This window comes from Lissotriton vulgaris, chromosome 6 (assembly GCF_964263255.1).
Source record: "Lissotriton vulgaris chromosome 6, aLisVul1.2, whole genome shotgun sequence".
NCBI lineage: Eukaryota > Metazoa > Chordata > Amphibia > Caudata > Salamandridae > Lissotriton > Lissotriton vulgaris.
Genome location: NC_141694.1, coordinates 812,164,061 through 812,187,822, shown reverse-complemented (window position 1 = coordinate 812,187,822; position 23,762 = coordinate 812,164,061). Strand labels below are relative to the sequence as shown.

The window sequence follows — 23,762 nt, the reverse complement described above, 5'->3', positions numbered from 1 at the left end:
TGAAGTCGGCCTAGACCACTCCAGAAAGTATCTGAGCTGCGCTGCCTGAAAATAGCGCCGCAGGTCTGGGACGCCTAAGCCCCCCTCTGCCGTTACCCTCGTGGTCAAGTCGCGCCGCAGCCTGGACCTCTTGTTAGCCCACACGTATTGGTACAGGACGTCCTGCAGTTTCTTCAGCATCCCCAATGGGGGAGTGACCGGTATGGTCTGGAATAGGTACAGGATCTTGGGCAGAAGGGACATTTTGATGGCTGCCACCCGTCCCAGCCACGAGAGCGGCTGTTGTTTCCACCGCGCTATGTCCCCCTGGGCTCGTGACAGAAGCTTAGTGTAGTTAAGGTCGACCGTCTGGGCGGTCGCTGGCGTCAAGTCTATCCCCAGGTACTGTATTGTGGTGCTTACCTCGAGACCCCCTATGTGCAGCGACTCTCTGTTAGCCGGCCGGGTGTTGCTACCCAGCGGGAGGACTACGGACTTTTGTACATTCATTTTGAAGCCCGACACCGCTCCGAACGCCTCCATCTCCGACAGAAAGGCCGGTAAAAAGATCCTTGGATTGTCCACCGCTAAAAGGATGTCGTCCGCGTACAGGCTCAGTGTCTGCTCCAACCCCCCAAACTTGATCCCCGTGATGGAGCGATTGTCCCGAACGCGCTGGGCAAAAGGCTCAATGTAGAGAGCGAACAGGAGCGGCGAGAGCGGGCAGCCCTGCCGCGTGCCCCTTTGAATGTCGAATGGCTTGGAGCTAACCCCATTTACTTTGATTGTCGCTCTTGGTGACGAATAACAACCGGCCACCCAGGAGCGGAAACGGGGGCCCACCCCGAATTTTGTCAGCTTGTGATCTAAGAAGCTCCAGTCCACCCTGTCGAATGCCTTCTCGGCGTCGACCGATAGTAGTGCTGCATCAGAGGCGTTGAAGTGAGCCTTATCTATGACATGCATGATGCGTTAAGTGTTGTCAGCGCACTGCCGGGAGGGGACGAAGCCTGCCTGGTCCGGTTCGATGATGCCTGGCAGGCAGGGGCCCAGCCGAGAGGCCAAGATGCCCGTGAAGAGCTTGAGGTCAAGATTGAGGAGCGATATCGGCCGATATGCCGCACATCGCGAGTGGTCCTTGCCCGGCTTTGGCAGGACTATGACTTCTGCCTCCAGCATCTCCTTCGGTATCGAGCCCGGGCCCCCAAATGAATTAAATAGTTTCGTGAGGACCGGCGCCAAGAGAGGGCAAAAGGTCTTATAAAAGCCCGCGGAGAAGCCATCTGGGCCCGGGGCCTTCAGGGGTTTTAGGCGGGCAATGGCCGATATAACTTCCTCCAGGCGGATAGGGGCGTTTAACGCCTTGGCGTTCGTGTCATTGAGGGCGGTGACATCCATAGTCTCCAAGTAGGCCCTCCCTGCCTCCCCCCCGGGGTCGGGTCCACAGCATAGTGCCGTGCGTAGAAGGCTCGAAACGCCTCCGCTATGCGGTCGTCCTCTCGGACTTCCTCGCCATCGTCTCCGCGTAGAGCGGGGATTTGGGAGCGAACAGTTTTAGCCTTAAGCTTACTGGCTAGTAGGCGACCAGTCTTGTCGCCCCCTACATAGTATGTGTGGCAGAGGCGGAGCGCCGCATATTCTGCCCTGTCCAGGTCCAGACTCGCCAATTGTGCCCTGGCTGCTTTCAATTTGCGCCAGATCCGGGGGGCGCCTGTCCGGCAATGAACCCGCTCCAGCTCTAGCACCTGAGACTCTAGTTCCCGTCTCCGGTCCTGTCGCTCCTTGCCATCCGCCGCCGCGATCGCAATGATGTCGCCCCGAACGACCGCCTTGAGCGCCCCCCACAGTGTCGCCTGGGCCACCTCCCCGGTGTCGTTTTGGTCCAGGTAGCTGGTGATGCTTTGGGACAGTTGTTTTACCACCCCCTCGCGGAAGAGCAGGCTCTCCCGGAGACGCCATTTGCCCCTATGCGGAGGTGTGCGCGGGACTGTAAGCTGGAGGACCACTGCCTCGTGGTCCGAAAGCGCCGCAGGTGTAACGTCTATGTCTTGAATCATGGGGATCATGTCTGTGGAGCCCAGAAAGTGGTCTATCCTAGCATAGGTGTGATGCACATGCGAATAAAAAGTGTATCCCGGGGAGGTATGATGCCGTTCCCGCCAGATGTCAATCAGCCCCCTGTCCCTCAGCCACTGCCTCCCCGACTCCGAGAGTGCCCCCGTGTCCCCAAACCTCTTCCCGGACCTATCCCTTTCATTGTCCATGACCAGGTTTATGTCCCCGCCTACCAGAACAAGCCTCATGTCCCCCGACAGCGCCTCGGACAGCGCCCCCTTCAAGAAGACCTCCTGTTTAGTGTTGGGTGCGTAGATAGAGCCCAGTGTGCAGGAAGAAGGGCCTATATGAACCGTGTGTGCTAGGAGCCTGCCTTTAATCTTGGCTACTTTGCCCCCCACCCGTCCCCTAAAATGCTTGGCTACCAGTATAGCTACTCCTGCTTTTTTCTCAGTAGTGGTGGAGTAAAATTGATGAGGGAAGGCCCTTGCTTTCATGCGGTGCCAGTCTTTCGCTAACAGGTGTGTCTCCTGCAACAGACAAAGTTCCGCCCCAGATCGTTCGAGGAACGAGAGAACCGCCCTCCTCTTGATGGGATTATTAAGTCCCTTCAAATTAAGGGAGAGGATGCGAATGCTGTCCACTGTCATAGATGTGTGACTGTTCCGCTTGCTCTAGATTGTGCCCCGAGCCACCATACCCCAGGACTCCCGGCCATAGTCCGCATTGAACACACCGAGTTCCCACCCCCACGCCCGCCCTAACCCCAACTCCCCCACCAGCCTTTGCCCCCCTCCCCCTCCCCCTCCCCCAACAGGTGAACATAGTCCCAGGCCAATCATTTGACAGTCTAGGCCTGTGGTAAATGAGTCAAAGTATGGGTGTGTGGCAGTGGCGGCCCATGGCCCCCCGACCCCCCCCGACCAGGAGCAAAAACTTAGCTGTTGTCGACCATCGCTGAAGTCGTCTCACGAGTCTGCACCAGTGTCTTTGGATACAACTTGGATCGCTGCGGCCTGTTCCTGGGCTACTGTGTCGGGATTAGGCTTAAGTGACTTCTTCTGCTGCCTGCCTCGTCGCACTTTCTGCCAGCCGTTCCCGTCGTCCGAGGGGAGCCAGACGTGTTCCCTGATGACCGCCCCTCGTCCGCGTCGTCCTGCAGCGGCTCCTCATACGGGATGTCCAGTACGGCGCAGGTATCTCTTAAGGATTGCAGTTGGTGCAGGGCGCCGTTCCACTTAAGGATGAGAGGGAAAGGGTGCCCCCATGAGTAGGAGACCCCCTCCTTGCGTAGGAAGGCTGTGGCAACCCTAAATGACCTCCGCTTCTGTAGGGTGATCGCCGACAAGTCTTGGAAAAGTTCCACGTTGTGGTCTTGGAAACGAAGGGGCTGCTTGAGACGTGCCGCCTTCAGTATGCGCTCCTTTAGGGGATAGTCCGGCAGGAAGGCCAAGATATCCGGGGGAGGGCCCTGGGTCCGACGGGCCAGGCCCACCCGGTGGCCTCTATCTATGCGAATCACAAAGTTATCATCTTCGCCCAACACCATCCGGAAGAGTGCTTGTAGGTACCCTGCCACGTCGTCGCCCTCTGCCTTGGGTGGCACGTTCCGGACTCAGATGTTATTCCGTCTGGAGCGGTTCTCCAGGTCCTCCGTGTGGGACTGGAGGTCTGTCTGCTGGTCGTGGAGTCGGACGATCTCCTGCCGGAGGAGTTCTATTTCTTCACTCCTGGCGAGGCCCGAGAGCTCGTTGGCCGCCACTCTTTCCCCCAGATCGTCGACATCGCGCCTGAGTGCTTTGTACTCCCCGGTCATTTCCTGCCGGAGGGTCTGGATGTCCTCCTTAAGGGAGGTGAAGAGGGCCTCCATGAAAGCCTTAGTCGCCGGGGTCTCGCCTTCTGAGTGGTCCTTCCCCTTAGGGGGGGGCACCGGGGCCGGTTTGTCCGGTGTTTTGTCGCCCTTGGAGGAACCCTTGACCAGCATGTCAGAGATGTTGCGGTTCCCCTTTCGGTTGTTGGACGCCATGGTGTTCTCAGTCCCGGCCGGGGGCCCCTGTTGAGGCGCGGTCTCCGGCAAGACTGCAGACTTCTTAGGCGTGCCCGGGTCGGTTAATGGGGGGGCGATCCGTGCACGCTCAGCGCCTCAGTTCCGCGCCCCGATCGTCTCCGTATCCTCTGTACCTCGGCCGAAGGCCCTCACCTTGCTACCCCCTCCTGTGTGTAGCGCTGGCTGTGGCGCACGTGGCAAATCCCTGGATTCTGCTGGGCCTCTCGGGCCTCCACCTCCCAGGGCCCTCTGACGCCTCTGGCCGAGCCGGTGGTTTCACTGCTAACCGAGCCCCCGGTCGCGGACGGCCCAGTCTGTGGCCGGTACACTCTCTCCTCCTCCTGTGGGCCTCTGACCCCCTTTTGCCCCTTGCTGCAGGCCCCTCGTGGGGAGTCGGGCGCTGTTGCTGGCCGTGTCCCGCCTTGTGGGTCACTTGAGGACTCCTTGCTTGGGGCACCCCTCACTGGACACCAGTGTGGGGCTCTCTGGCGTCTCCTGGCCGCCTATAAAGCTCAGTGGCCCCGCGTGCCTAGTGCGCCAGGGCCCCGCCGCCGTCCGGTGCTCTCAGCCCTCCACCCGGGCCACGTCTGGACTTGCGTGGGGGGGGTCCGCCCCCTCGGCACCGCGGCAGGACACTAGCAGGCCGTCGCTGTTGTCTCCTGGGCTCCTTACCCTGCTGCGCGCCGGTCGCTCTGGCCAGCAGAGAGGCCAAGCCGCGCCCACCGCGACTAGGCCCAAGCCGGGGCCTCGAGTAGTCCCGGCAGCCGGCGGACCCGGCACCCCGCTGACCTCCTCAATTCCGCCGGGCTCCCCTTCCGCCGCAGCCAGGTCTCGCCTCCTGGCCTCCGCAAGCGCTGTGGGTGTCCCCGACTCTTCTGCTCCGGTGGCGGGAGCGCTGTGGGGGTCCTCCCCGGGTCTCCGTGCGCCTAGGCCCAGGTGCTGCCTTCGCGCCAAGTCGCGGTTGCAGGCCGTCTCCGCTCCGCGGCACCTCTCGCCTGCTTCGGGCCCCGTAACCGGCCCCTGCTTCGCTGCGGCAATTGCGGACCCTGTCCGCCGATGGTGGCTGGCTCGGTGGAGGCGATGGTCTGCTATAATCCCTGTCGGGGGATCGGGTGCAGGGAGCCACCGCGGAACACGTCCTACCGAGCCGCCATCTTAGCCCGCTGCACACTTTTGAAGGTTTTTGGTGCCAGTCTCCCCTCTACCTCGGCAAGTGGCTGCCTAAGCAGTAATCACCACTTCCAGACTACAGCGAACCTCCTAATATTATTGCGTTTCACAATCAACGTGCCATAATCACACCTGTCTTCTTCACAGATGTTCCTTTCCATTGGAACTATTCTGGACATGGTGCAGTTTTGTGCCTTCCCCTCCGGAGCGGAGAGTCCAGGACATTTGGGCTATGATCTCTGTTGCAGCTTCTGTCCTGGGTCTCATTGAGGATTATTCTTAAGCTACTGCGATTGTTGGCCTCCTGCATCTTTCTGGCCAAGCATTGCAGATGACATATGCATGTCCTGTAGTGGGATCTTGAGTACCAATGGGCACAGCATCAGGAGGATCTGTCTAATCCTGTCTACATTTCACAGTAGACTGTAAAAGAGATGCATGGTGGCTACTAGTCTCTGACTGAGCAAGCGGCAGACCCCTGTCCTTAGATAACAAACAAGAAACCATTAGTCTATAAGAAATAAACTTAGACAACAACAGACTAAACTAATTAGGTCAAAGGAGTCCCTTTAAAGAGGACGGAATCCCATCACCCACCAAGGTGGCATTCTTCATCATCTGGGATCTCCTCTTAGCTGCAAATCCTAGTGCAGCCAAGGGCTACAACCTTCTCAACAGTAGAAGGGCGCTCACGGATGTTTTAATCAGTGGCCTGAGATGGAATCCACAATGATCCCAATGTGATTAGATATTTCTAATTTAGAGGGGTAATGATGATTGCAGTGAATGTAAATAAATGTGTGTAAAAAGTGAAATTTAAAATTGACTACTAGGATACTAAACAATTTTAATAAACGCTATCCTAATTTCAAAACTAAAACAGTGTGTGTACAGATTAAAAGAATAACTGTAAGAAGTCCACAAGGATGGCAGGTATACATGTTTCAGCCTAGGGATCCTCTGATCTAGGCTTTCATCAGGACCTAAGAAATGGAATCGCTAATGCAATATAGTGCGCTTAATGTGCAAAAAATGAATACAAAGTCTCAAAGGAAAAAGCTTGGTTCAATACAACCTACGATCACCTGTGAATCCTGAATATGGTTGGATATCATTCCCATCCTTGTGCGGGAGTGCTCCTCACCTCACCGGCCATCCGCTCAGGAAATGAGGCACTGCTCTGTCCTTACCCTACCTAGAGTTGGTACTGGTAATGGATGTATCACTATAGGTTTGGGGCACTTATCTAGAAGAGGTAGAGATCAGAGGCATCTGATCTTTCTTTGGTCGGCGCATGGCTCTGCATCAACCTGTGGGAGTTGCGGGCTATCCGTTTGGCGTTGAAAACATTCTTGCCATGCATCAAAGAGAGTTTGGTACACATGCTTACGAGTAATACCACCACCATTTGATACTGCAACAAACCGGGCAGGGCCATGGACTCTGTATCGGGAGGCACTATGCCTCTGAAAGTGGTTGGATAACTGGGGAATTGTCCTAGTGGAGCCCCACTTAGTGTACTCTCTAAACTCCAGAGCGGACAAATTCAGCTATTTAAGCCCAATTGATCAGGCTGCTACATCCTGACGTGGCAAAGGGTATCTTCTCAGAATGGGGACAACCTTGGCTTGATCTATTCACCACTGCTGAGAATGGGCATTGTCAACATTTTTACATTTTGGAATTCCCAAGCTGGCTCACTCTCTGAGATGCATTCCACCTGGCATGGAACTCGGGACTTCTGTACGCCTTCCAGCCACTACCACAGCTGCTTCGAGTTCTGAAGAAGTCCCTAGTGGCACTGGATTGGACAAATCAAGTTTGTTACCCAGAACTCCTAGGCATAAGTATCTATCCTTCGATCAGATTGTTCCTTCAGGAGGAACGTCTATGGCGGCTGCAGGGCAGGATCCTGTATCTGGACCTGCACAATCTTCACCTCCTTGTTCGGAGATTGAGTGGTGAAACTTTACTGCATTAAACCCCAAGTCATTGATGTTATTCTAGCAGTTGGTGTCCCTCCACAAAATGCTGTGGAAGTGCCCATGTGTACCAAACCTTTTATGAACCGCATCACAACAGGTGATTTAAATAAGGTTGGTATGGAAAACGCAGAGTGTGAAAGTGCTGACAACTAACCCTCAATGATTCCACTGCAAGACTTTTCTGGGCCCCAGGTATAACAAACACCAAAACATCTGTCAGTTTAGCTTGCAGGGGGTCAGTATTGTGGACCACACACCCGGCTACAAATTTGTTCCTGGAGCCTGCATGAATAGATTTTGTGCAAGGACCCATGGCTTGAAAGGAGAACATCCACAACCTCAGAAGGTAGATAAAATGCAGTCAACTGCCCCTCTCCATCTGCACGCATGGATTTGTAGATTGTGCAGGTTTGCATCAAGAACCCTGCCCTGCTGCTGTGACAGAAGATTAATCAAAAGCGGTACCATGATCGCAGGACAATGCCCATGCCCAGAAGTTCTTGATAACTCACTTTCCTAGACCAATCCAGAGCCACTGGGATAACTTGCGCCTGGTCGCTCAACCAGCAAGAGTCTTACCAGTAAGTAATTTGTTTAATATTTAGTTGTGTGGGAATTAAATTAGTTATTTCTTTTTAAAAGTAAAAACACTGGATATTTATTAAGAATGTTTGTGCACTTTGTGGTGTTCTTTGCTGAGGCATTATGAAAGGGTCATGTATATACAAAATCGACAACACTGGTTGGATATATTTTTTTTTATTCCAAGTGAGATAATTGCATTGTACTTGGACCCCTGCTCAACTTCATAGCTCATCCCTTAATGTAAGCCTCACCTTCTCATCCACAGCCACCCAGAGAAGTCAGCAGGGTTGGGGAAAGGAGCAGAAATGTTCTTTCATTTATTTATTTATTTATTTATTTTTAATATTTATAGAGCGCTGCATATACCCGTCGGCGTCTTGGCGCTAATAAACCATTTATTGGAATACGAACTGTGAGTTTATAAACCAGTTAATTAAGACGGACTGTGAAGGATGGAAATGATCATTGAGTGAACAGCCAAGTTTTCAGGAGTTTACGGAACTGAAGGAGTGTGGCACTTTGCCTGATGTTAAGAGGCAAGGTGTTCCAGAGTTTGGGGGCCGCCACTAGAAAGCGTCGGCCACCCCAGGTGACCGTTTTAGTGCGGGGGATGACCAATTGATTGAGAGTAGCTGATCGTAAAGCTCTGGTGGGTTTGTAGTGTTGTAATTGATCTTTAAGGAAGTGTGGTCCTTGATTGTTAACTGCTTTGAACACAATGCAGAGGGATTTGAAGTGAATTCTTTTTTGTACAGTGAGCCAATGAAAATCCTTTATGTTTTTGGAAATGGATTCAAATTTTGTCTTGCCGGAGAGCAGACGTGCTGCCGCGTTTTGTACCGTTTGGAGTTTGGTAATTACTCTAGTTTGAGCATTAAGGAATAGCCCATTACAATAGTCCAAGGATGAGAGGACAAGGGAAGTGACAAGAGTCTTAATGGCAGAGTCAGGAAGGAAAGGGCGTATTTTCCTGATCATTTTTAATTTCAAGTGTGCCGTAGACACTGTTTTGTTGGCGTGGTCCATGAATATTAGACCGTCATCGAAGATGACTCCAAGGTTCCTGACCTTGGCGGTAGGAGTGGGAGGGGTACTGAAGGTCTCTGGCCACCAACTTGCTGGCCAGGCTGGTAGGAGTGGTCCAAAGATAAGTACCTCGGTTTTTTCCGAATTTAGCTTTAGGCAGTTGGTAGCCATCCATTCTCCTATATCTAGGAGCCCTTTCTTACATTTTTCGGCTACTTGCTCTCCATCCCCTTTGATTGCCAACACTAGTTGGGTGTCGTCGGCGTAAGAGGTTAGGCTCATCCCATGTGCTTTGATGGTCTTAGCAAGGTCCGACACGTAGATGTCAAAAAGTGTCGGACTCAGGGATGAGCCTTGAGGTACTCCACATGGAGCAGAGAGTTGGGCCGATTGAAAGGGTCCTAAGATGACAGCCTGCGTTCTTTTGGCAAGGAAGGACGCAATTAAGTCTTTGGCAGTGGCAGACCCAGGATTCTCTTTGCTAGGGAACAGCTGCAATCTCAATGTAAATTTTTATTTTACTAGATTGTCTCTGCGACAGAAAATACCTGGTACAATGCATGCAGGCAGTGCAAAAGACCTTTCACTGTAAGGATCCAGAATGGGTCAACTTAGTTAGCGTACAGTCATTGACTATGTGCGCAAGGTCAAAATGATGAGAAATCGTTTTGTGCTGCATCGCCCCTCTGGCAGACAACCAACTGACACTGAGCTCTCCATCCGAAATCGAAATTCCTAGCTAGCTTGTTGGGTTGTATGTAAAATGATGCAAAGTTGTTTTGCCCATTTATTTGTGAAGCTTTTATAAACTTAAATTTCATGAGCTTGACTGGTGGTTGCACATTTGTAATAAAAACAGAGGGAAACCTGGCATAGAGTGATTTGTGTGAGAAGTTTTACACACTTATTGCAAGAACATTCTTGCACTGGAAAGTTTGTGAAATTGGTAACTGAGCAATCTTTAAAAACTTAGCAAATTGTGAATTTACCAGTGAAGCAACCATATGTTTTGCTTGTGTGTACTTCTAGTGTTATTTTTCTTATAAAGATTAGAAAATGATCTGCCATGAGATTTGGATTTTATTTGTATTGTGGTTATTCACAATCGTGTTTTGGAAAAATAAGTGTGAATGTTGCATATCTATGTTATTATTATTGCAGATAATATCAGTTAAATATACATCAATGACTCCTACCTTCTTGAACCCATACATGTATCTAGCCTCTATTGTGTAATGGAAGACCAGAGACAGTATGAGAACAAAAGATTTTCAGAGCGTATTGTGTTGTTAATGAAAGTATTTAGCTATATTGGTGGTAGGCTATCAACAAAAATGCACTTTCCTCTCATAAAGTCACTAAGTATATCCTAACGAACTGCAAATGAATTACTGTGACTGTAAGTTATTTTGCAACCGAGTTCTCTATAATGGTATTGACGACTAAAATGGGTGTTGGACCAAACCATTGTTTCTCTTGAATATTTCTGGGGAAGTGCGTGGATTTTCTGTGTGTTATTTGTTATCACCCAAGTATTTTGTCTGTCTGTGCCTGTTAGATTTTTTTCATTCTGTTTAAGTCTTTATTGCTTTGTGGTGGGCACTCTTTATGCTTCCATCCAACTCATTTAATCCCTGTCCCCTCTCTCATACATCATTTGATCTGCTGTGTTTCATTCTGAAGCTCTGTTGTCCTCAACGTGGATGCTCTCGCTTCCTTATCTGGTACCGGAAACTAAACCAGCCCTGGCACAAATGTTCAAACCAGCCTCACACTTCTAGTCAGTGCGATCTCTATTGTGGGCTTTCATGGTTGACTCATGGCAGCCCACCCAAGTCTGTAGTCCACTGGAAAAATCCCAAAGTGGTATAGTGGCAAGTCTGCCCCTAGCATTAGCTGAGAATTTGCTGTTTTACACCACTCTACATCACCGGTGGTGTCCACATGTTGTCATTTAGACACTTTGTTTGTCTCTGGTGTCGTGGTACCCCCCCCGCCCCCCCACACACATTTATAATTTCCATGTGCTCTGATTATAACTGTATCTCTATTTTTGTTTTAATGTTGCTTCATTTAGATGTTATTAATTGATAACATGACTGGATACATCTATTTTTTACAGGAAAGAAGATATTTGACGTTAGACCAAGCAAGAAGCAAGGGTTTATTCATAGATTGGGCTTCCGCTGATCCACCCGGTTAGTACCATGTAGTTCCTAAACATACTTAATAAGGCTTCTTATTCACATAAATATATCAGTCGTTCAACATACTACAATTATGCTAAAACCACTGACAATAAAAAGAGAAAATATTTTGTTGTAAAAAACAGACAATATTACACTTAAAATGGAATGACCAAGATATTAGTTCCAACAATGGATTTGCTTATGGGAATGTACTTGTTCACCTGCAATCTGGCACAGATCTAGGTGCCAGATGTACGGGCCAGATGTTCAAACTCCTATTCCTACAACAAACCCTGCAGTTCAGTAAATCTGGGGGTTTGTGACACGGAAATTTATTTTTCAAATGTACTAAACCCATTTAGGAATTCGGTAACATGTTACCAAATCGTGAAATGAGTTTAAGATACCAGTAAGAATTGCTACATGGAAGGGGCGTGTTTAGGACATCCCTTTCAAATGGCAATTCCGTATGGTATGTATTAGCATTACACAACCAAAATCCGATCTCAAAACTTTCATATATTACCAACTTCTTAAGGGTAGTGCTCGTTCGCAAACTGGAATGGGTCCGTGGGGGACCCCTCCCCTTAGTACATTGTCAAAAAAATCTTTTTTGGGAGTAGGCACTGCTCCATGGCACCACTGCTTACTGTTAAAAAGTCGTTTACAAAGTTTTTTTAAAAACACATCCCTTTTTTTCTTCAGAAAAATGTTCTGCATTTTAAAAAAAAGCTTTATTTAAAAGCAAAACACTGACTTTTTGACACCAGCATGCAACCATCCCTGTGATTACAGCGAATCATAGTGAGTTGCAATTTGCTACTTACCTTATTAATATTCATGAGGTAGGTCGAATTATGATCCACTGCTACTCAGTGTTGTGGGAATGGACCTATTTGTACATAGGTTGGTTCGCAAAATGCCACAGGAATTGCAAGAAGTCAGTTCCCAAGTTTCGACCACTTTTTTCAAATCTTACTCTAGTACTTCTGACTTTTAAGTCATTATGGAATATAGTTTAGCATTACAGGTAACCTATTGCAATGAAGTTGTTGGAACAATTTGAATCAACATTCCTTAAACTTACTGTCACCATAACTGTAATCTTTACTTTAATACCTAACAATCCTCTAGTCCCTACCTTAGGTATAGCCCTAAGTTTAACCATAATGTTAACCTTTGCTTGTTTTTGAAGTTATTTGTCATCATGACCCTAAATCCAAATCTAATGCTTACTAGAATCTTTTCCCTAACCCTGAGCCTGAAAGTAAAAACAACTCAAATGATATTCAAAGTCTCTACCTTAATCCAGGGTTCTCCAAAGTCTGTTCTGAATGGCCGGATGTATGCCAAATTCTTAAGATAACTACATTTATCTAAATAGGGATATGCTAAAAATCTGACATGGATCCAGTCCTTCAGGACTGACTTTGGAGAACCCTGCTTAATCTAACCCCAACAAAAAAAGATCCATTTTATATCAGTGGTTTACAGTTATTGGAATATCATGTCTGAACAATTCTTTCTGATGGTTTTCTCGTTCTGGATTGTTTTGTCATAAAATAGTCCTAACCACCGATAGTTGGTTCTTGGGTGTACTGAGAATATTCCTTTTCTGCAGAGACTGCACTTTAGAAACGTAGGCGACTGAAAGTTAAAATGTTTGGAGGGTTGTGGAAACAAAATGCATTAGCAAAGTCTATTCTTATGTGAACGCTATCCTTTTGTGCCTTATGTACACTACATGATGTGTGCTTTGTATTCTTTACAGTCCAACCTAAATTTCTTGGTACAAAAGTCTTTGAAGACTACGACTTGGAGAGGCTGGCGAGCTATATTGATTGGAAACCTTTCTTTGATGTTTGGCAGCTCCGTGGCAAATACCCCAACCGAGGATTTCCGAAAATTTTCAACGACAATACAGTGGGTGAGTGAATGTGGCTCTATTCCGTTTAACAACTTGTCGTTTTTTTCTTTAAAAAAAAAAATGGAAAGTACCACCCTTATGGAAAAAAACTCACATTTAAATCGGGTTTCTTAATTGAATGATAGGATCATTCAGAGGGGAGTGCTGCTGTTGAATGAAATGGGGACTCTCCAAATCATAGAGGGTCCAGAGAGGCTTGGACCCCCAAAGTTACACTTTCTGAGGCCTCGAGTTGAAATCTTATTCCCCTAACCAATTGCTCTACCTACAGAAAGGAACTGGAATTTAATTTGCAGGGAGTTTATCATGAAAGGTTACTGTGCTACTTTGCTCTCACTCACCTTACATGTGCATGTACTTAGTCCCACTGAGTGCAAATAGACTGATGCAGATAGTCTTAGCTCCATGTTACACCTGATCAGCACTCAACCCCTTTATTTCATCATTCTGCCTTCATTTGGATTAGTGCTCTCCAACAGCTATACTGCATAGCGTGCTTTTTATGAAGCTGAGCACTACTTCTCCTTAGTGAATGGTTTCAAAGGCATTTTTAAGAGCAGGCAGTGGTCCCAGGGACTACTGCCTACTCTTAAAACTGACACTGAATCGTTTCATTTTTCTTTTTTAAAACGCACCTCCATTTCCTTTAGGGAGAAGGGGCTGCATTTAAAAAAAAAAAAACATTGCTTTATTTAAAAGCAAACATGGACATGGTGGTCTAGTGTCCCCAGCAGACCACCATCCCTGTGTTTTCACGATTTCTAGTGGATCGCAAATTGCGACTGACTTCATGACTATTAATGAGGTAGGTCAAATGCAACCCCATTAGGAATCGCTAAACGTGGCTGAGACACATTAGTATATCGCATTTTGCGACTTCCTAATTGAGAGTCAGAAGAAGGCACAATTAGGAACTCGCAAAAACTGGTGGTCTTACATTTAGCCCTTAATCTCCCTGTGCCTAGAAATACAAAAAGGAATGTATTGTTGTATAATATAACTGGTGCTCATGTAGAGCGTTCCAACACCTTTGTGTCAAGTTCGCACTATATAAAACTGTGAAATATAAATAAATGAAAATAATAGGTTCTCTGTGTGCAATAATCAACTCTGATGCTTACTGGGTGATAAAGCCTGGATGGGCAATAATACTTATTGAAAGTTTTCTATTATTGAATGAATTTTAAAATATGCACATCTGTTAAAAAAACGTACAAAAAAAGAAATGTTCGTAAAAACATCATAAAATGATACATTTGCGCAAAATAAGCAAACCATTTAAATTCGGAATAGAAAATATGATCAGTAATACATTTAAATTTATACTCCTGCATTATTCTCCCGTATTAGCTGTGATCTTAAATACTGCTGTTAAAGACCTAGAAACTGTGAATGTGATAAAAGAGGAATTTATCAAGAGAAGCAGCAGAAATGCTGCCGTACAATTACAGTGTCCCATTGTCAATAACAATGGCTTTAAATATATTTTCCCAGGGACTTTATCAAACTTTAAAAAAAAAAAGAAAATGTGCCTACACCCCGTAGATAAAACTTCACTGCAAGGGCAAAGTATACCTAGTTTCCCCACTCCTGTGCTCTTTAGGAATACATACATTTTTAGCAATATCCACAATCAGCCTAACAAGCACATTTCATTTGCAGGAGTTAAAGAACTCACTCTAAATACTGCTTCAGTCCGTTACAAGTTTTAATAAGTGAATGAACCCGTACAAGCTTATTTACAGAACTCTGTTGCTTTCAATTCTTGAGAAAGAGGGGGGAGAAGCAAAGTGTCTGTTTTACCCTTAAAAGATGGAAATATGTTTTCCTAACTTATGAAGATTTTATCGCAGCCTATGTTATCTGTAGTTGCCCTAATATATTGCAGTTATGGAATAGCATTGGGTACACCCAGGGCTAGGACATATATTTACTTGATTTAAAAAAAAAAATCTTTTTATTGTAAAAACAGGCTCCATAAAATCGCACATTAGTCAGCATTGGTAATTCATAGATACATAGAAGACAATGTAATATTTACATATCATGTTGACAATTTGACCCGCGTACAAAGATCAAGCCTCTGGTATACATCCCACCGCTAGCAGTTGATACTCCTAATCTATCCATCTGGGAAATGTCACCCGACAAACAGTATGGACAGCTCATTCCCCACGTCACACCCATACCCGCTCCCCCCTGCATCAGGCAACATCACTCTGTCACGAAACTGGACGGAGGCACTCAACCCGCGGAATTGCCCCCTTCATCGAATCCAGCGCTATGGACCAGAGTGTACCGTGACTGCATTTTCTTGATTTAATAATTTGAATTCAGTGTATTATTTTTCACTACTGAATTCCATAGAATCACAATGAAAAACAAAATATAGAATGGGTAGTAAAACTAAATGTGCATACCTAAGAAACATCTATACAGGGGTAGAGAGGACATCCTAAGCATTGACATGTTCAGGGTACAATAAGAGGGTTTTATTCATATGTTTAACTCGAAATTAGGGAGATGCTGAAAGGTTGAAAAGAGCTTTGGCCAAAAGAGTAATTGCAGAAGGGTAAAAATGGCACTGAGTGTTGATTTCGCGGAAGAGCTGAGCTTTCAAATTGGTGAGTAAGGTAGCCTGATACACAAGAAGAAATGCCGGAGAGTTGCAGATCCAAAGGAATTGGTAATCTCCAAATGAAGAGGCATATAGGGGGATGTAAGAAACAGAGGATATTTGTGGGAACGAAACCAGTGGTTGCAATATAAAATTGCACGTGATTTACTCCAGACTCTGGTCTGGCTTACTCTTGAATTTATAGGCATATGAGTGGCTAACTGATTGAAAAAGAGGCCTTAGTCACAAAGCTCTTTCACCATGAGTATGCAAGACTTATGCTTGGAAATTCCCACCAATGCCTGCAGCGAGGCTGACTTATTCTTAGAAATTAATCTGGGAAATAAGGGAGTAATTCACGCACACAGAAAGAGCCCACAGAAAGCATGTGCCAGTCTCCGGGTATCAGAGCAAAGCTTTTTGTTGACAAGTTGAGATGTTCATATAAATTGCAGTAACTCGGGGCTTTATGTATCAAGCTTTTTTGCATTCGCAAATGAGCTATTTGCAAAATCGGCCAGTTTGGAACCACAAAAAAGCATTTTGGTATGTTTCAAACCCAAACTGCGAATCAATAACACGTTACCGAATTGCATTTTGGGTTTGCAACCAAATACTTCTTTAATATTTGGAAGTGGTGTCACTTCCAAATACCGAATCAAATAGAATGTATTAATACTTTGTGACCCACTTCGGGTTGCAAAACATTAATAATTTACTGACTACAAACATGTAGTGGTGACCTATTCACAACAGGAAGGAATCCCCTGGACCACTGCCATTAGCGGCTGGCATTGCTCATGAGTGGGAGATTTGCAGGGGATGGAGGGGAGAATGGGGGAAATTAAACAAAATAAAAATAATAAAATTAAACATACCTTTCTGCCCAACCCGCATCTTCGCGGCTCCTGCTTTCCTGCCTCCAACAGGAACAGGAAGCAGGCAGCCAGGCTCCCTCCCCTAAGCCAATCACAGTGCTGCAAGCAGCATTGTGATTGGTCGGGACGCCGCCCAGCCAGGGGCTAATGAGGTGGCCATGTTCTCCATGCAGAAGAAGGGGTATGCATGGAGAAGGGGTAAAGTGCACATGACTGGTTTGGGCAGCCTGAGAAGGGCCCGAGGGGACAGACCAAACAATCTTTGCGCACTCAGGAGCGGGCATACCACTACTCCCCTGCCCTGCTCAAAGAGCAGAGCAGCCCCGCCCGCCTGCAGTGCCCAAAGCACATAAAATGTTTGCCTTTCTCACACTGCAATAAAGCAGTGGGGCGACGCTCCTCTGCCTTTGTGGAGGAGCTGCCCCTGGCCACGGCAGCATTTAAAAAAAAAACAAGCAGGCCACCATCCCTGTGATGGCGCAGATACCTAGTGAGTCGCAATTACGATCTACCTCATTAATATTCTTGAAGTAGGATTATTTGCACCCCACGTGGAATCGCTATATTAAAATAAAAAGTTTAATGCATTAGTAATTGCAATTTATAAATTGCAATTTGGTAAAAATGGCATCTTTTTGTTTGTATTCAAAAGTATTTATTGGTTGTTTCAAAGAAAGAACAGCAAACAGAAAGTATCCAGATGCTGTTAAGAATCATATTGACCAATGGTGGATTCAGAAAAAAAAGGAAATAAATGTATGACGATGATACTGATCTGGAAGTCAAAACAGAAACATAAGACAAACAAAAAGAGAAATGAATAACTTCAATCGCATACATTGCTTAAGGAGTACCAGCACAAGTACATTGGCAGTGATCTGCAGGGATTTACATTCGCTGAAGATAATGGGCTTGCAAATGTTGCACATAATGAGCGTGTAAGGGCATGGTGAGCTGAGACCGGAGGAGAAGGTTGGAGATTCATGGAGGTTTATGTACGCTAAAGTAGTTATCAAGAGTGACCCACATTTGTCTGTGAGGAGGGCGCCACGGGGTGTTTTGAAGTGAGATGTTGTCAGCTCCTCTTAGGTTGGTGACCCAATTTAACCAACATTTAAAAGAGGCTTTGCGTGTATGTTATGTTATGTTATGTTATTAATTTTTTATATAGCGCACGGATGCCGCAGCTAAGAGGCGTCCCGGCGCTTGGAGATCTGAATAACACAACACATATAAGAAGGCAAAGGCAAGAAGACAGACTAGACTGTGGAAAAGAGGAAGGTTTTCAAGGTCTTCCTAAAAAGAAACAGGTCTGGGATTGAACGGAGTGGAGCTGGAAGAAAGTTCCAGAGGGCAGCCGCCAGCGCTGAGAACGAGCGACCACCCATTCTAGCCCGTTTAAAACGGGGCACTGTGGCGAGGTTCAATCCAGCAGAGCGAAGAGCTCTAGCAGGAACATAGTGCAGAATAGTCTGTGAAAGAATAGGGGGAGAGGCTAGTTTAAGAATTTTAAAAGTTAAGCAGAGGGCTTTAAACTTAACTCTTTGCTCAATCGGAAGCCAATGGAGATTCCGGATAGTTTGGCGAGCTGAAACAAATTTCGGGAGACCGACAAGCATCCTAGCGGCCGCATTCTGGACCCTCTGAAGACGGGACAGTTCGGCCTGATTTAAACCCAAGAACAGAGAGTTGGCATAGTCCAGTCTGGTAAGAACCAGAGCCTGGACCATAATCTGTCTTGTCTCAGCATCGAAAAATTTAAAAATGGGTCTCAGACAATGCAAAGTACCAAAACATACGCCAGCCACGCGTTTGGTATGGGAGATAAATGAAAGCTTGTCATCAAACCACACCCCGAGGTTTCTGACTTCACTCACAGGGGTAGGGACAGGGCCAAGATCAGTAGGCCACCATTGATCTCCCCATAGGCCACTTTCCTTACCAAAAATAATGACCTCAGTCTTAGAGGCATTAAGTTGAAGCCGGTTGTTCGCCATCCAGCCAGAAACAGCTTTTAACGCTGACTGGAAGGTGGGGGCGTCCATGTTGGAGTCACCGTTTAGTGCCACCGCCAGATGCGTGTCATCGGCGTATGACACTAAGGAAAGGCCAAAACTGTGGGCTACCTCCGCCAGAGGCTGAACATATAAATTAAATAAAGTGGGGCTGAGAGCCGAACCCTGGGGAACACCCTGAAGAATAGGACGTGAAGCAGAGACAAAAGGGGGTGTGGACACTTTGAAACCTCGATCCTCAAGAAAAGAGCGAAACCACTCGAGTGCCGTCTCTCCGACTCCAGCCTCCATCAGACGATGTAATAAAATCTGATGGGACACCGTGTCAAAGGCGGCACTGAGATCCAAAAGGATCAGTGCCGCCGTCTGACCCTGATCCAACATCTTCCTAATATGTTCCACCACAGCCAAGAGAGCTGTTTCGGTGCTGTGACCTGCACGGAATCCGTTCTGGGAAATGTCCAGTAGATTCATTTCTTGCAGGTGAGCAGAAAGAATACGGTTAGCATGTGCTTCCGCTAGCTTGGCTGGCCAAGGAAGAAGGGAAATGGGCCGGTAGTGTTCTGGCTTAGTCGGATCGAGGGTAGGTTTTTTAAGGATCGGAATGACCATCGCCTGTTTCCAGGCCTTGGGAACACTGCCCGAACTAAAGGACAGATTGATGAGATCGTGTAGGGCAGGATAGCAACATTCAGCAAGTTCCCGGAATTGAGCGGGTCGCAAGGGATCATCCGGAGAACCGGATTTAACTTTTGTTGTCAAAGCTAAAAACTCATCCCGGGTCGGACTGGGGATGATTAGCAATGGTTTAAGAGCCATAGAAGTAGACATTTCCTCCCTGATGGGAAGCTGAGAAAATGACCTGTAGATGGCCTCCACCTTTTCAACAAAAAACGAGGCTAGATCCTCGCAGTGTGCCATGGAGGGCTCAATAGTAGCAATGTCCGTCCTCTTGCTTGTGAGGTCCTTACACACCCTGAAGATGACCTTAGAGGGGTTAGTACTATTCTTAATCTCCTGAGCGTAGAAAGCAGCCCTAGCTGCACATATGGCCCGATGATACACTCTAGTGCAAGCCCTATAGGCCGCCTTGAGGTCAGTATCATACGTTTTACGCCATGCGCGTTCTGCTTTTTTACAGGAGACTTTAAGGGCTTTAAGGGATTCATCGTACCAAGGGCTTGAAGGACTCGATCTGGTCTTACTCCACTTGGCCGGAATGAGCATATCTAGGGACTGATTGAGCCATTCGCAGAAAGTATCATAGCCCCGGGAGACTTCAGTAGGAGGTGAGGGATGGTATTTCATCAGTAGCTGGTGGAAATGCTCTAAATTCAAATTTCTCCAGGGGCGTCTGAAACTGGCTGGGATGTTATTATTCGGGGGAGGTAGAGTAGTGACGATACGGATCTCAATCAAATGGTGATCAGTCCATGCCATAGGTCTAGGGGGCAGCACTGAAATATTAGTTACAAGGTTCGTCAGAACGGGATCTAATATGTGGCCACCCGTATGGGTCGGTAGTTGTACCATTTGAATCATTTGAAGCGCTTCAAGATCCGCCAGCAAGCTATGTACCGAGTTGGAGAGTGGAACGTCCATATGGAGGTTGAGGTCACCTAGGATTGTAAAATTAGCAGTTTTTAAAACTAGGGAGGAGATCACCTCCGGGAGGCTTTGGCGAAAAGCGCCATCGGGACCAGGGGGCCTGTAAATTAGGAGTCCCGTAAACGTAAAGTGGGGATTCACTGAGATGTTGAAAAGGGCACTCTCACATCCTGGCAAAGTGATGGGTTTCCAAATGCAGGGGTAGCATGATTTCACCGCAGCTGCTATACCTCCACCTCTAGCATTGCGGGGAAGGGAGTGCATAGTGTATCCCACAGGCAAGGCTAAATTCATGACCGCCATAGACTGGTCATGCAGCCAAGTTTCCGTGAAGAAAAAGATATCCGGGGCCTCATCAGTTATCAAAGTAAAAACTTCAAGAGCGTGGCAGGACAATGATCTGACATTTAAATGAAAGATTTTAAGAGAAGATTGGGTAGAAGAGACTACAGCAATATCCAATTTACTGTCCACTGCAGGCCTAGATTGCAGACCCTTAATGGGCAGAGGTAAAGGTAATTTGAAAGAACAAGAGGGGCACTGAAATGGCCCACTAAGTGGATCCAATGTGCCATGACGGCAGACTCGTACCTGACGCCGCAGTAGACGAAGATTCTCAGCAGATATCATCGTGAGTAGGCCAGAGTCCCCTGCCCTAGCCCTGCCTTAGCGCTGACGGGCGCAGACGGGCAGGACTCTGGCGAGACTCAGGCGTAGCGAAGGCGTGACCGCTACGCTAGACCGCTACGCTACGGGCGAGCATTATGTAGGCGACTGGCGGTAACAAGCGCTAGCGCGCTAACCCCCGGTAGGAAGGAACCAGCCTTCCCAAGATGGCGGCGTCGTCACGTCGGAAACCACGTGATGCAGAAACCCAGGAGCCCGGACCCGCTAAGCAGCGGTGCTGGAATTTGTAATTATATGCGGTAAGGGGCCAGGGGGGGTCGCGACAGTAGCAGGTTAAAAACAAGGCAGAATGCAACTCAAGAGAAAAAAAATACAAAACAGGTATTTAAAATGTGCAGCGCGATCCACAGCACAGCGCTAGTCAAAGTATCGCTCTAAGCGCTTCTATAACGCGGTGGTCACCTTCTCCAGGCTGACCCCGTGACTAAGCTCACCTTATGTAGGCGACTGGCGGTAACAAGCGCTAGCGCGCTAACCCCCGGTAGGAAGGAACCAGCCTTCCCAAGATGGCGGCGTCGTCACGTCGGAAACCACGTGATGCAGAAACCCAGGAGCCCGGACCCGCTAAGCAGCGGTGCTGGAATTTGTAATTATATGCGGTAAGGGGCCAGGGGGGGTCGCGACAGTAGCAGGTTAAAAACAAGGCAGAATGCAACTCAAGAGAAAAAAAATACAAAACAGGTATTTAAAATGTGCAGCGCGATCCACAGCACAGCGCTAGTCAAAGTATCGCTCTAAGCGCTTCTATAACGCGGTGGTCACCTTCTCCAGGCTGACCCCGTGACTAAGCTCACCTTATGTAGGCGACTGGCGGTAACAAGCGCTAGCGCGCTAACCCCCGGTAGGAAGGAACCAGCCTTCCCAAGATGGCGGCGTCGTCACGTCGGAAACCACGTGATGCAGAAACCCAGGAGCCCGGACCCGCTAAGCAGCGGTGCTGGAATTTGTAATTATATGCGGTAAGGGGCCAGGGGGGGTCGCGACAGTAGCAGGTTAAAAACAAGGCAGAATGCAACTCAAGAGAAAAAAAATACAAAACAGGTATTTAAAATGTGCAGCGCGATCCACAGCACAGCGCTAGTCAAAGTATCGCTCTAAGCGCTTCTATAACGCGGTGGTCACCTTCTCCAGTTGTTAAGAACTATCTTTACAGCGGCAGTAAGGAGTAAGTCAAGTAGGGCCCTATCATTGTTGGTAAGCGAACCAGCACTTAGGAAGCCGAATACCAGAAAGGATAGCTCTCTGGTGGGGGAGAAAGGGAAGACCTTGGAGAGAAAGGCGAAGACTGTATCCCAAAAGGGCATAACACATGCACATTGGAGTAATCAGTGCCAGGGTCCAGAAAGCATTATGGAGGAGCCAGAATTTCATCTGGGAGAGTTTAGGGCTCATCTTGTGTCTCGTGGTCGATTCCCAGGATTTGGACCAGTCTAAATCAGAAATTGGTGATGAGGAGTGAGATTCCCAGAACTGTCAGAGATGTTTGTTAAGGTTAGAGTGTTGCAGGCGCAGGAGTTTGTAAAGCCAGGAGACCTGGTGACCCAGCTTATTGAGATTAGCTAGATATTTCGGAAGGGAGTGAGTTTTTGTGGATAATTTTGCTTTGGAGATCGCTGCCTTAATGCTCAAGAAGTTGTAGAATTCTATCGAGTCTAGGTCAAATTTGGATTGGAGATCCTTAAAGGAGAGGGTGGTAAGACTCACCAAGCATTTGGAGTGGGAAGAAGATGCCTTTTTTAATCCATATCTCATTGTAAAGTGGTTTCCCTTTGTAAAGTATTGTATGATTACACCATAGTGATTCCCAATTAGAGCGTCTTATACTACTCTCTAGGAGTTTATCTATTTTTAACAAGGCGATTTTCGTATTTTGGAAAATGGATTTTGAGCAAGCGGCCGTATTAGGGTTATCAGTTAGAATGGTCGCTGGAACAAGGTTTTTGAAGAGAGCTCTCTCTACAGCTAGCCACACAGGGGTGTAACCATCAGGGGAGCAAGCCAATATTAACCTTGTTTGGCAAGGAACGCTGTCTGGTATAATTTGAAATCCGCTAAGTTGACCCCTCCTAGAGAGTTATCGAGGCGGAGCTTTTTTATACTGATCCTTGCCTTTTTCCCTTTCCATAGGAACTTAGAGAGTAGCTTGTCCAGTTTGTGATGAAAGTCCTGTGACAGGGTAAGGGGAAGCATAGCAATGAGATAATTTACTAGGGGTGAGATCATCATTTTGATAGTCTCGACCCTACCCAACCAAGTTATGAAGCGGAGGGACCAACCATCTAATTGTGATTTAATTTTATCTAGTGTGATGGACTCGGTCCGTTGAAGGGTCTTGAGGAGGGTGCCTGCCATGAAAGACCGGAGTTTCCAGGCATGTCTCTGGTGACAAGGATGTTTAGGGGTTTAATCTCAGATTTGTTGCGGTTCAGTTTGTACCCAGAGTGGGTAGAATATCTCTCTATGGTTGTCATGAGGGCCTCATTGGAGGTCTCTGGGTTTTCTGTAGCCACCAGGATGTCATCTGCATATGCTGCCAGTTTCACCCGCGTGTCCCCGATGCTCACTCCTGTAATGTCCTTGTTTCGCTTTATATCTGTTATGAGTGGTTCGAGGGCCAGGAGAAACAGTGCAGGCGATAGGGGGCTCCCCTGCCTGGTGCCTTGTTCTAGGCAAAATGGGTCCGACAGGTGCCATTGATGGCGATCCTGTCCGATGGAGAAGAGTAGAGGGCCATCACCATGTCAATGTAATACTTCCCCAGGTTGAAAGTCCGCATACATGGTTTTAGGAAGGACCAGGACACCCTGTCGAACGCTTTTTTTGCGTCCAGGGTGATGGCCATGGAGGGGGTGGGAGTTGTTTTAGCTTTCTCCAGGATATGGCACAGTAGTCTTGTATTATCTTTGGACATGCGGTATTTGAGAAAGCCTACTTGAGAATTGCTGATCAGTTTAGGGAGGATGGCATTGAGTCTTCTGGCTAATATCTTCGCAT

General features: G+C 47.5%; 1 protein-coding gene across 1 annotated transcript in view; it reads left to right on the top strand.

Annotated features, from left to right (window-relative positions):
• The window catches only part of MTR (5-methyltetrahydrofolate-homocysteine methyltransferase), a 585,842-nt gene that overhangs the window by 452,642 nt on the left and 109,438 nt on the right, over positions 1 to 23,762 (top strand). The window contains exons 27-28 of the mRNA XM_086926839.1: positions 10,970 to 11,045; positions 12,808 to 12,963. Of these exons, the coding sequence (XP_086782965.1) occupies positions 10,970 to 11,045; positions 12,808 to 12,963 (232 nt within the window). The remainder of the gene's footprint in view (positions 1 to 10,969; positions 11,046 to 12,807; positions 12,964 to 23,762) is intronic.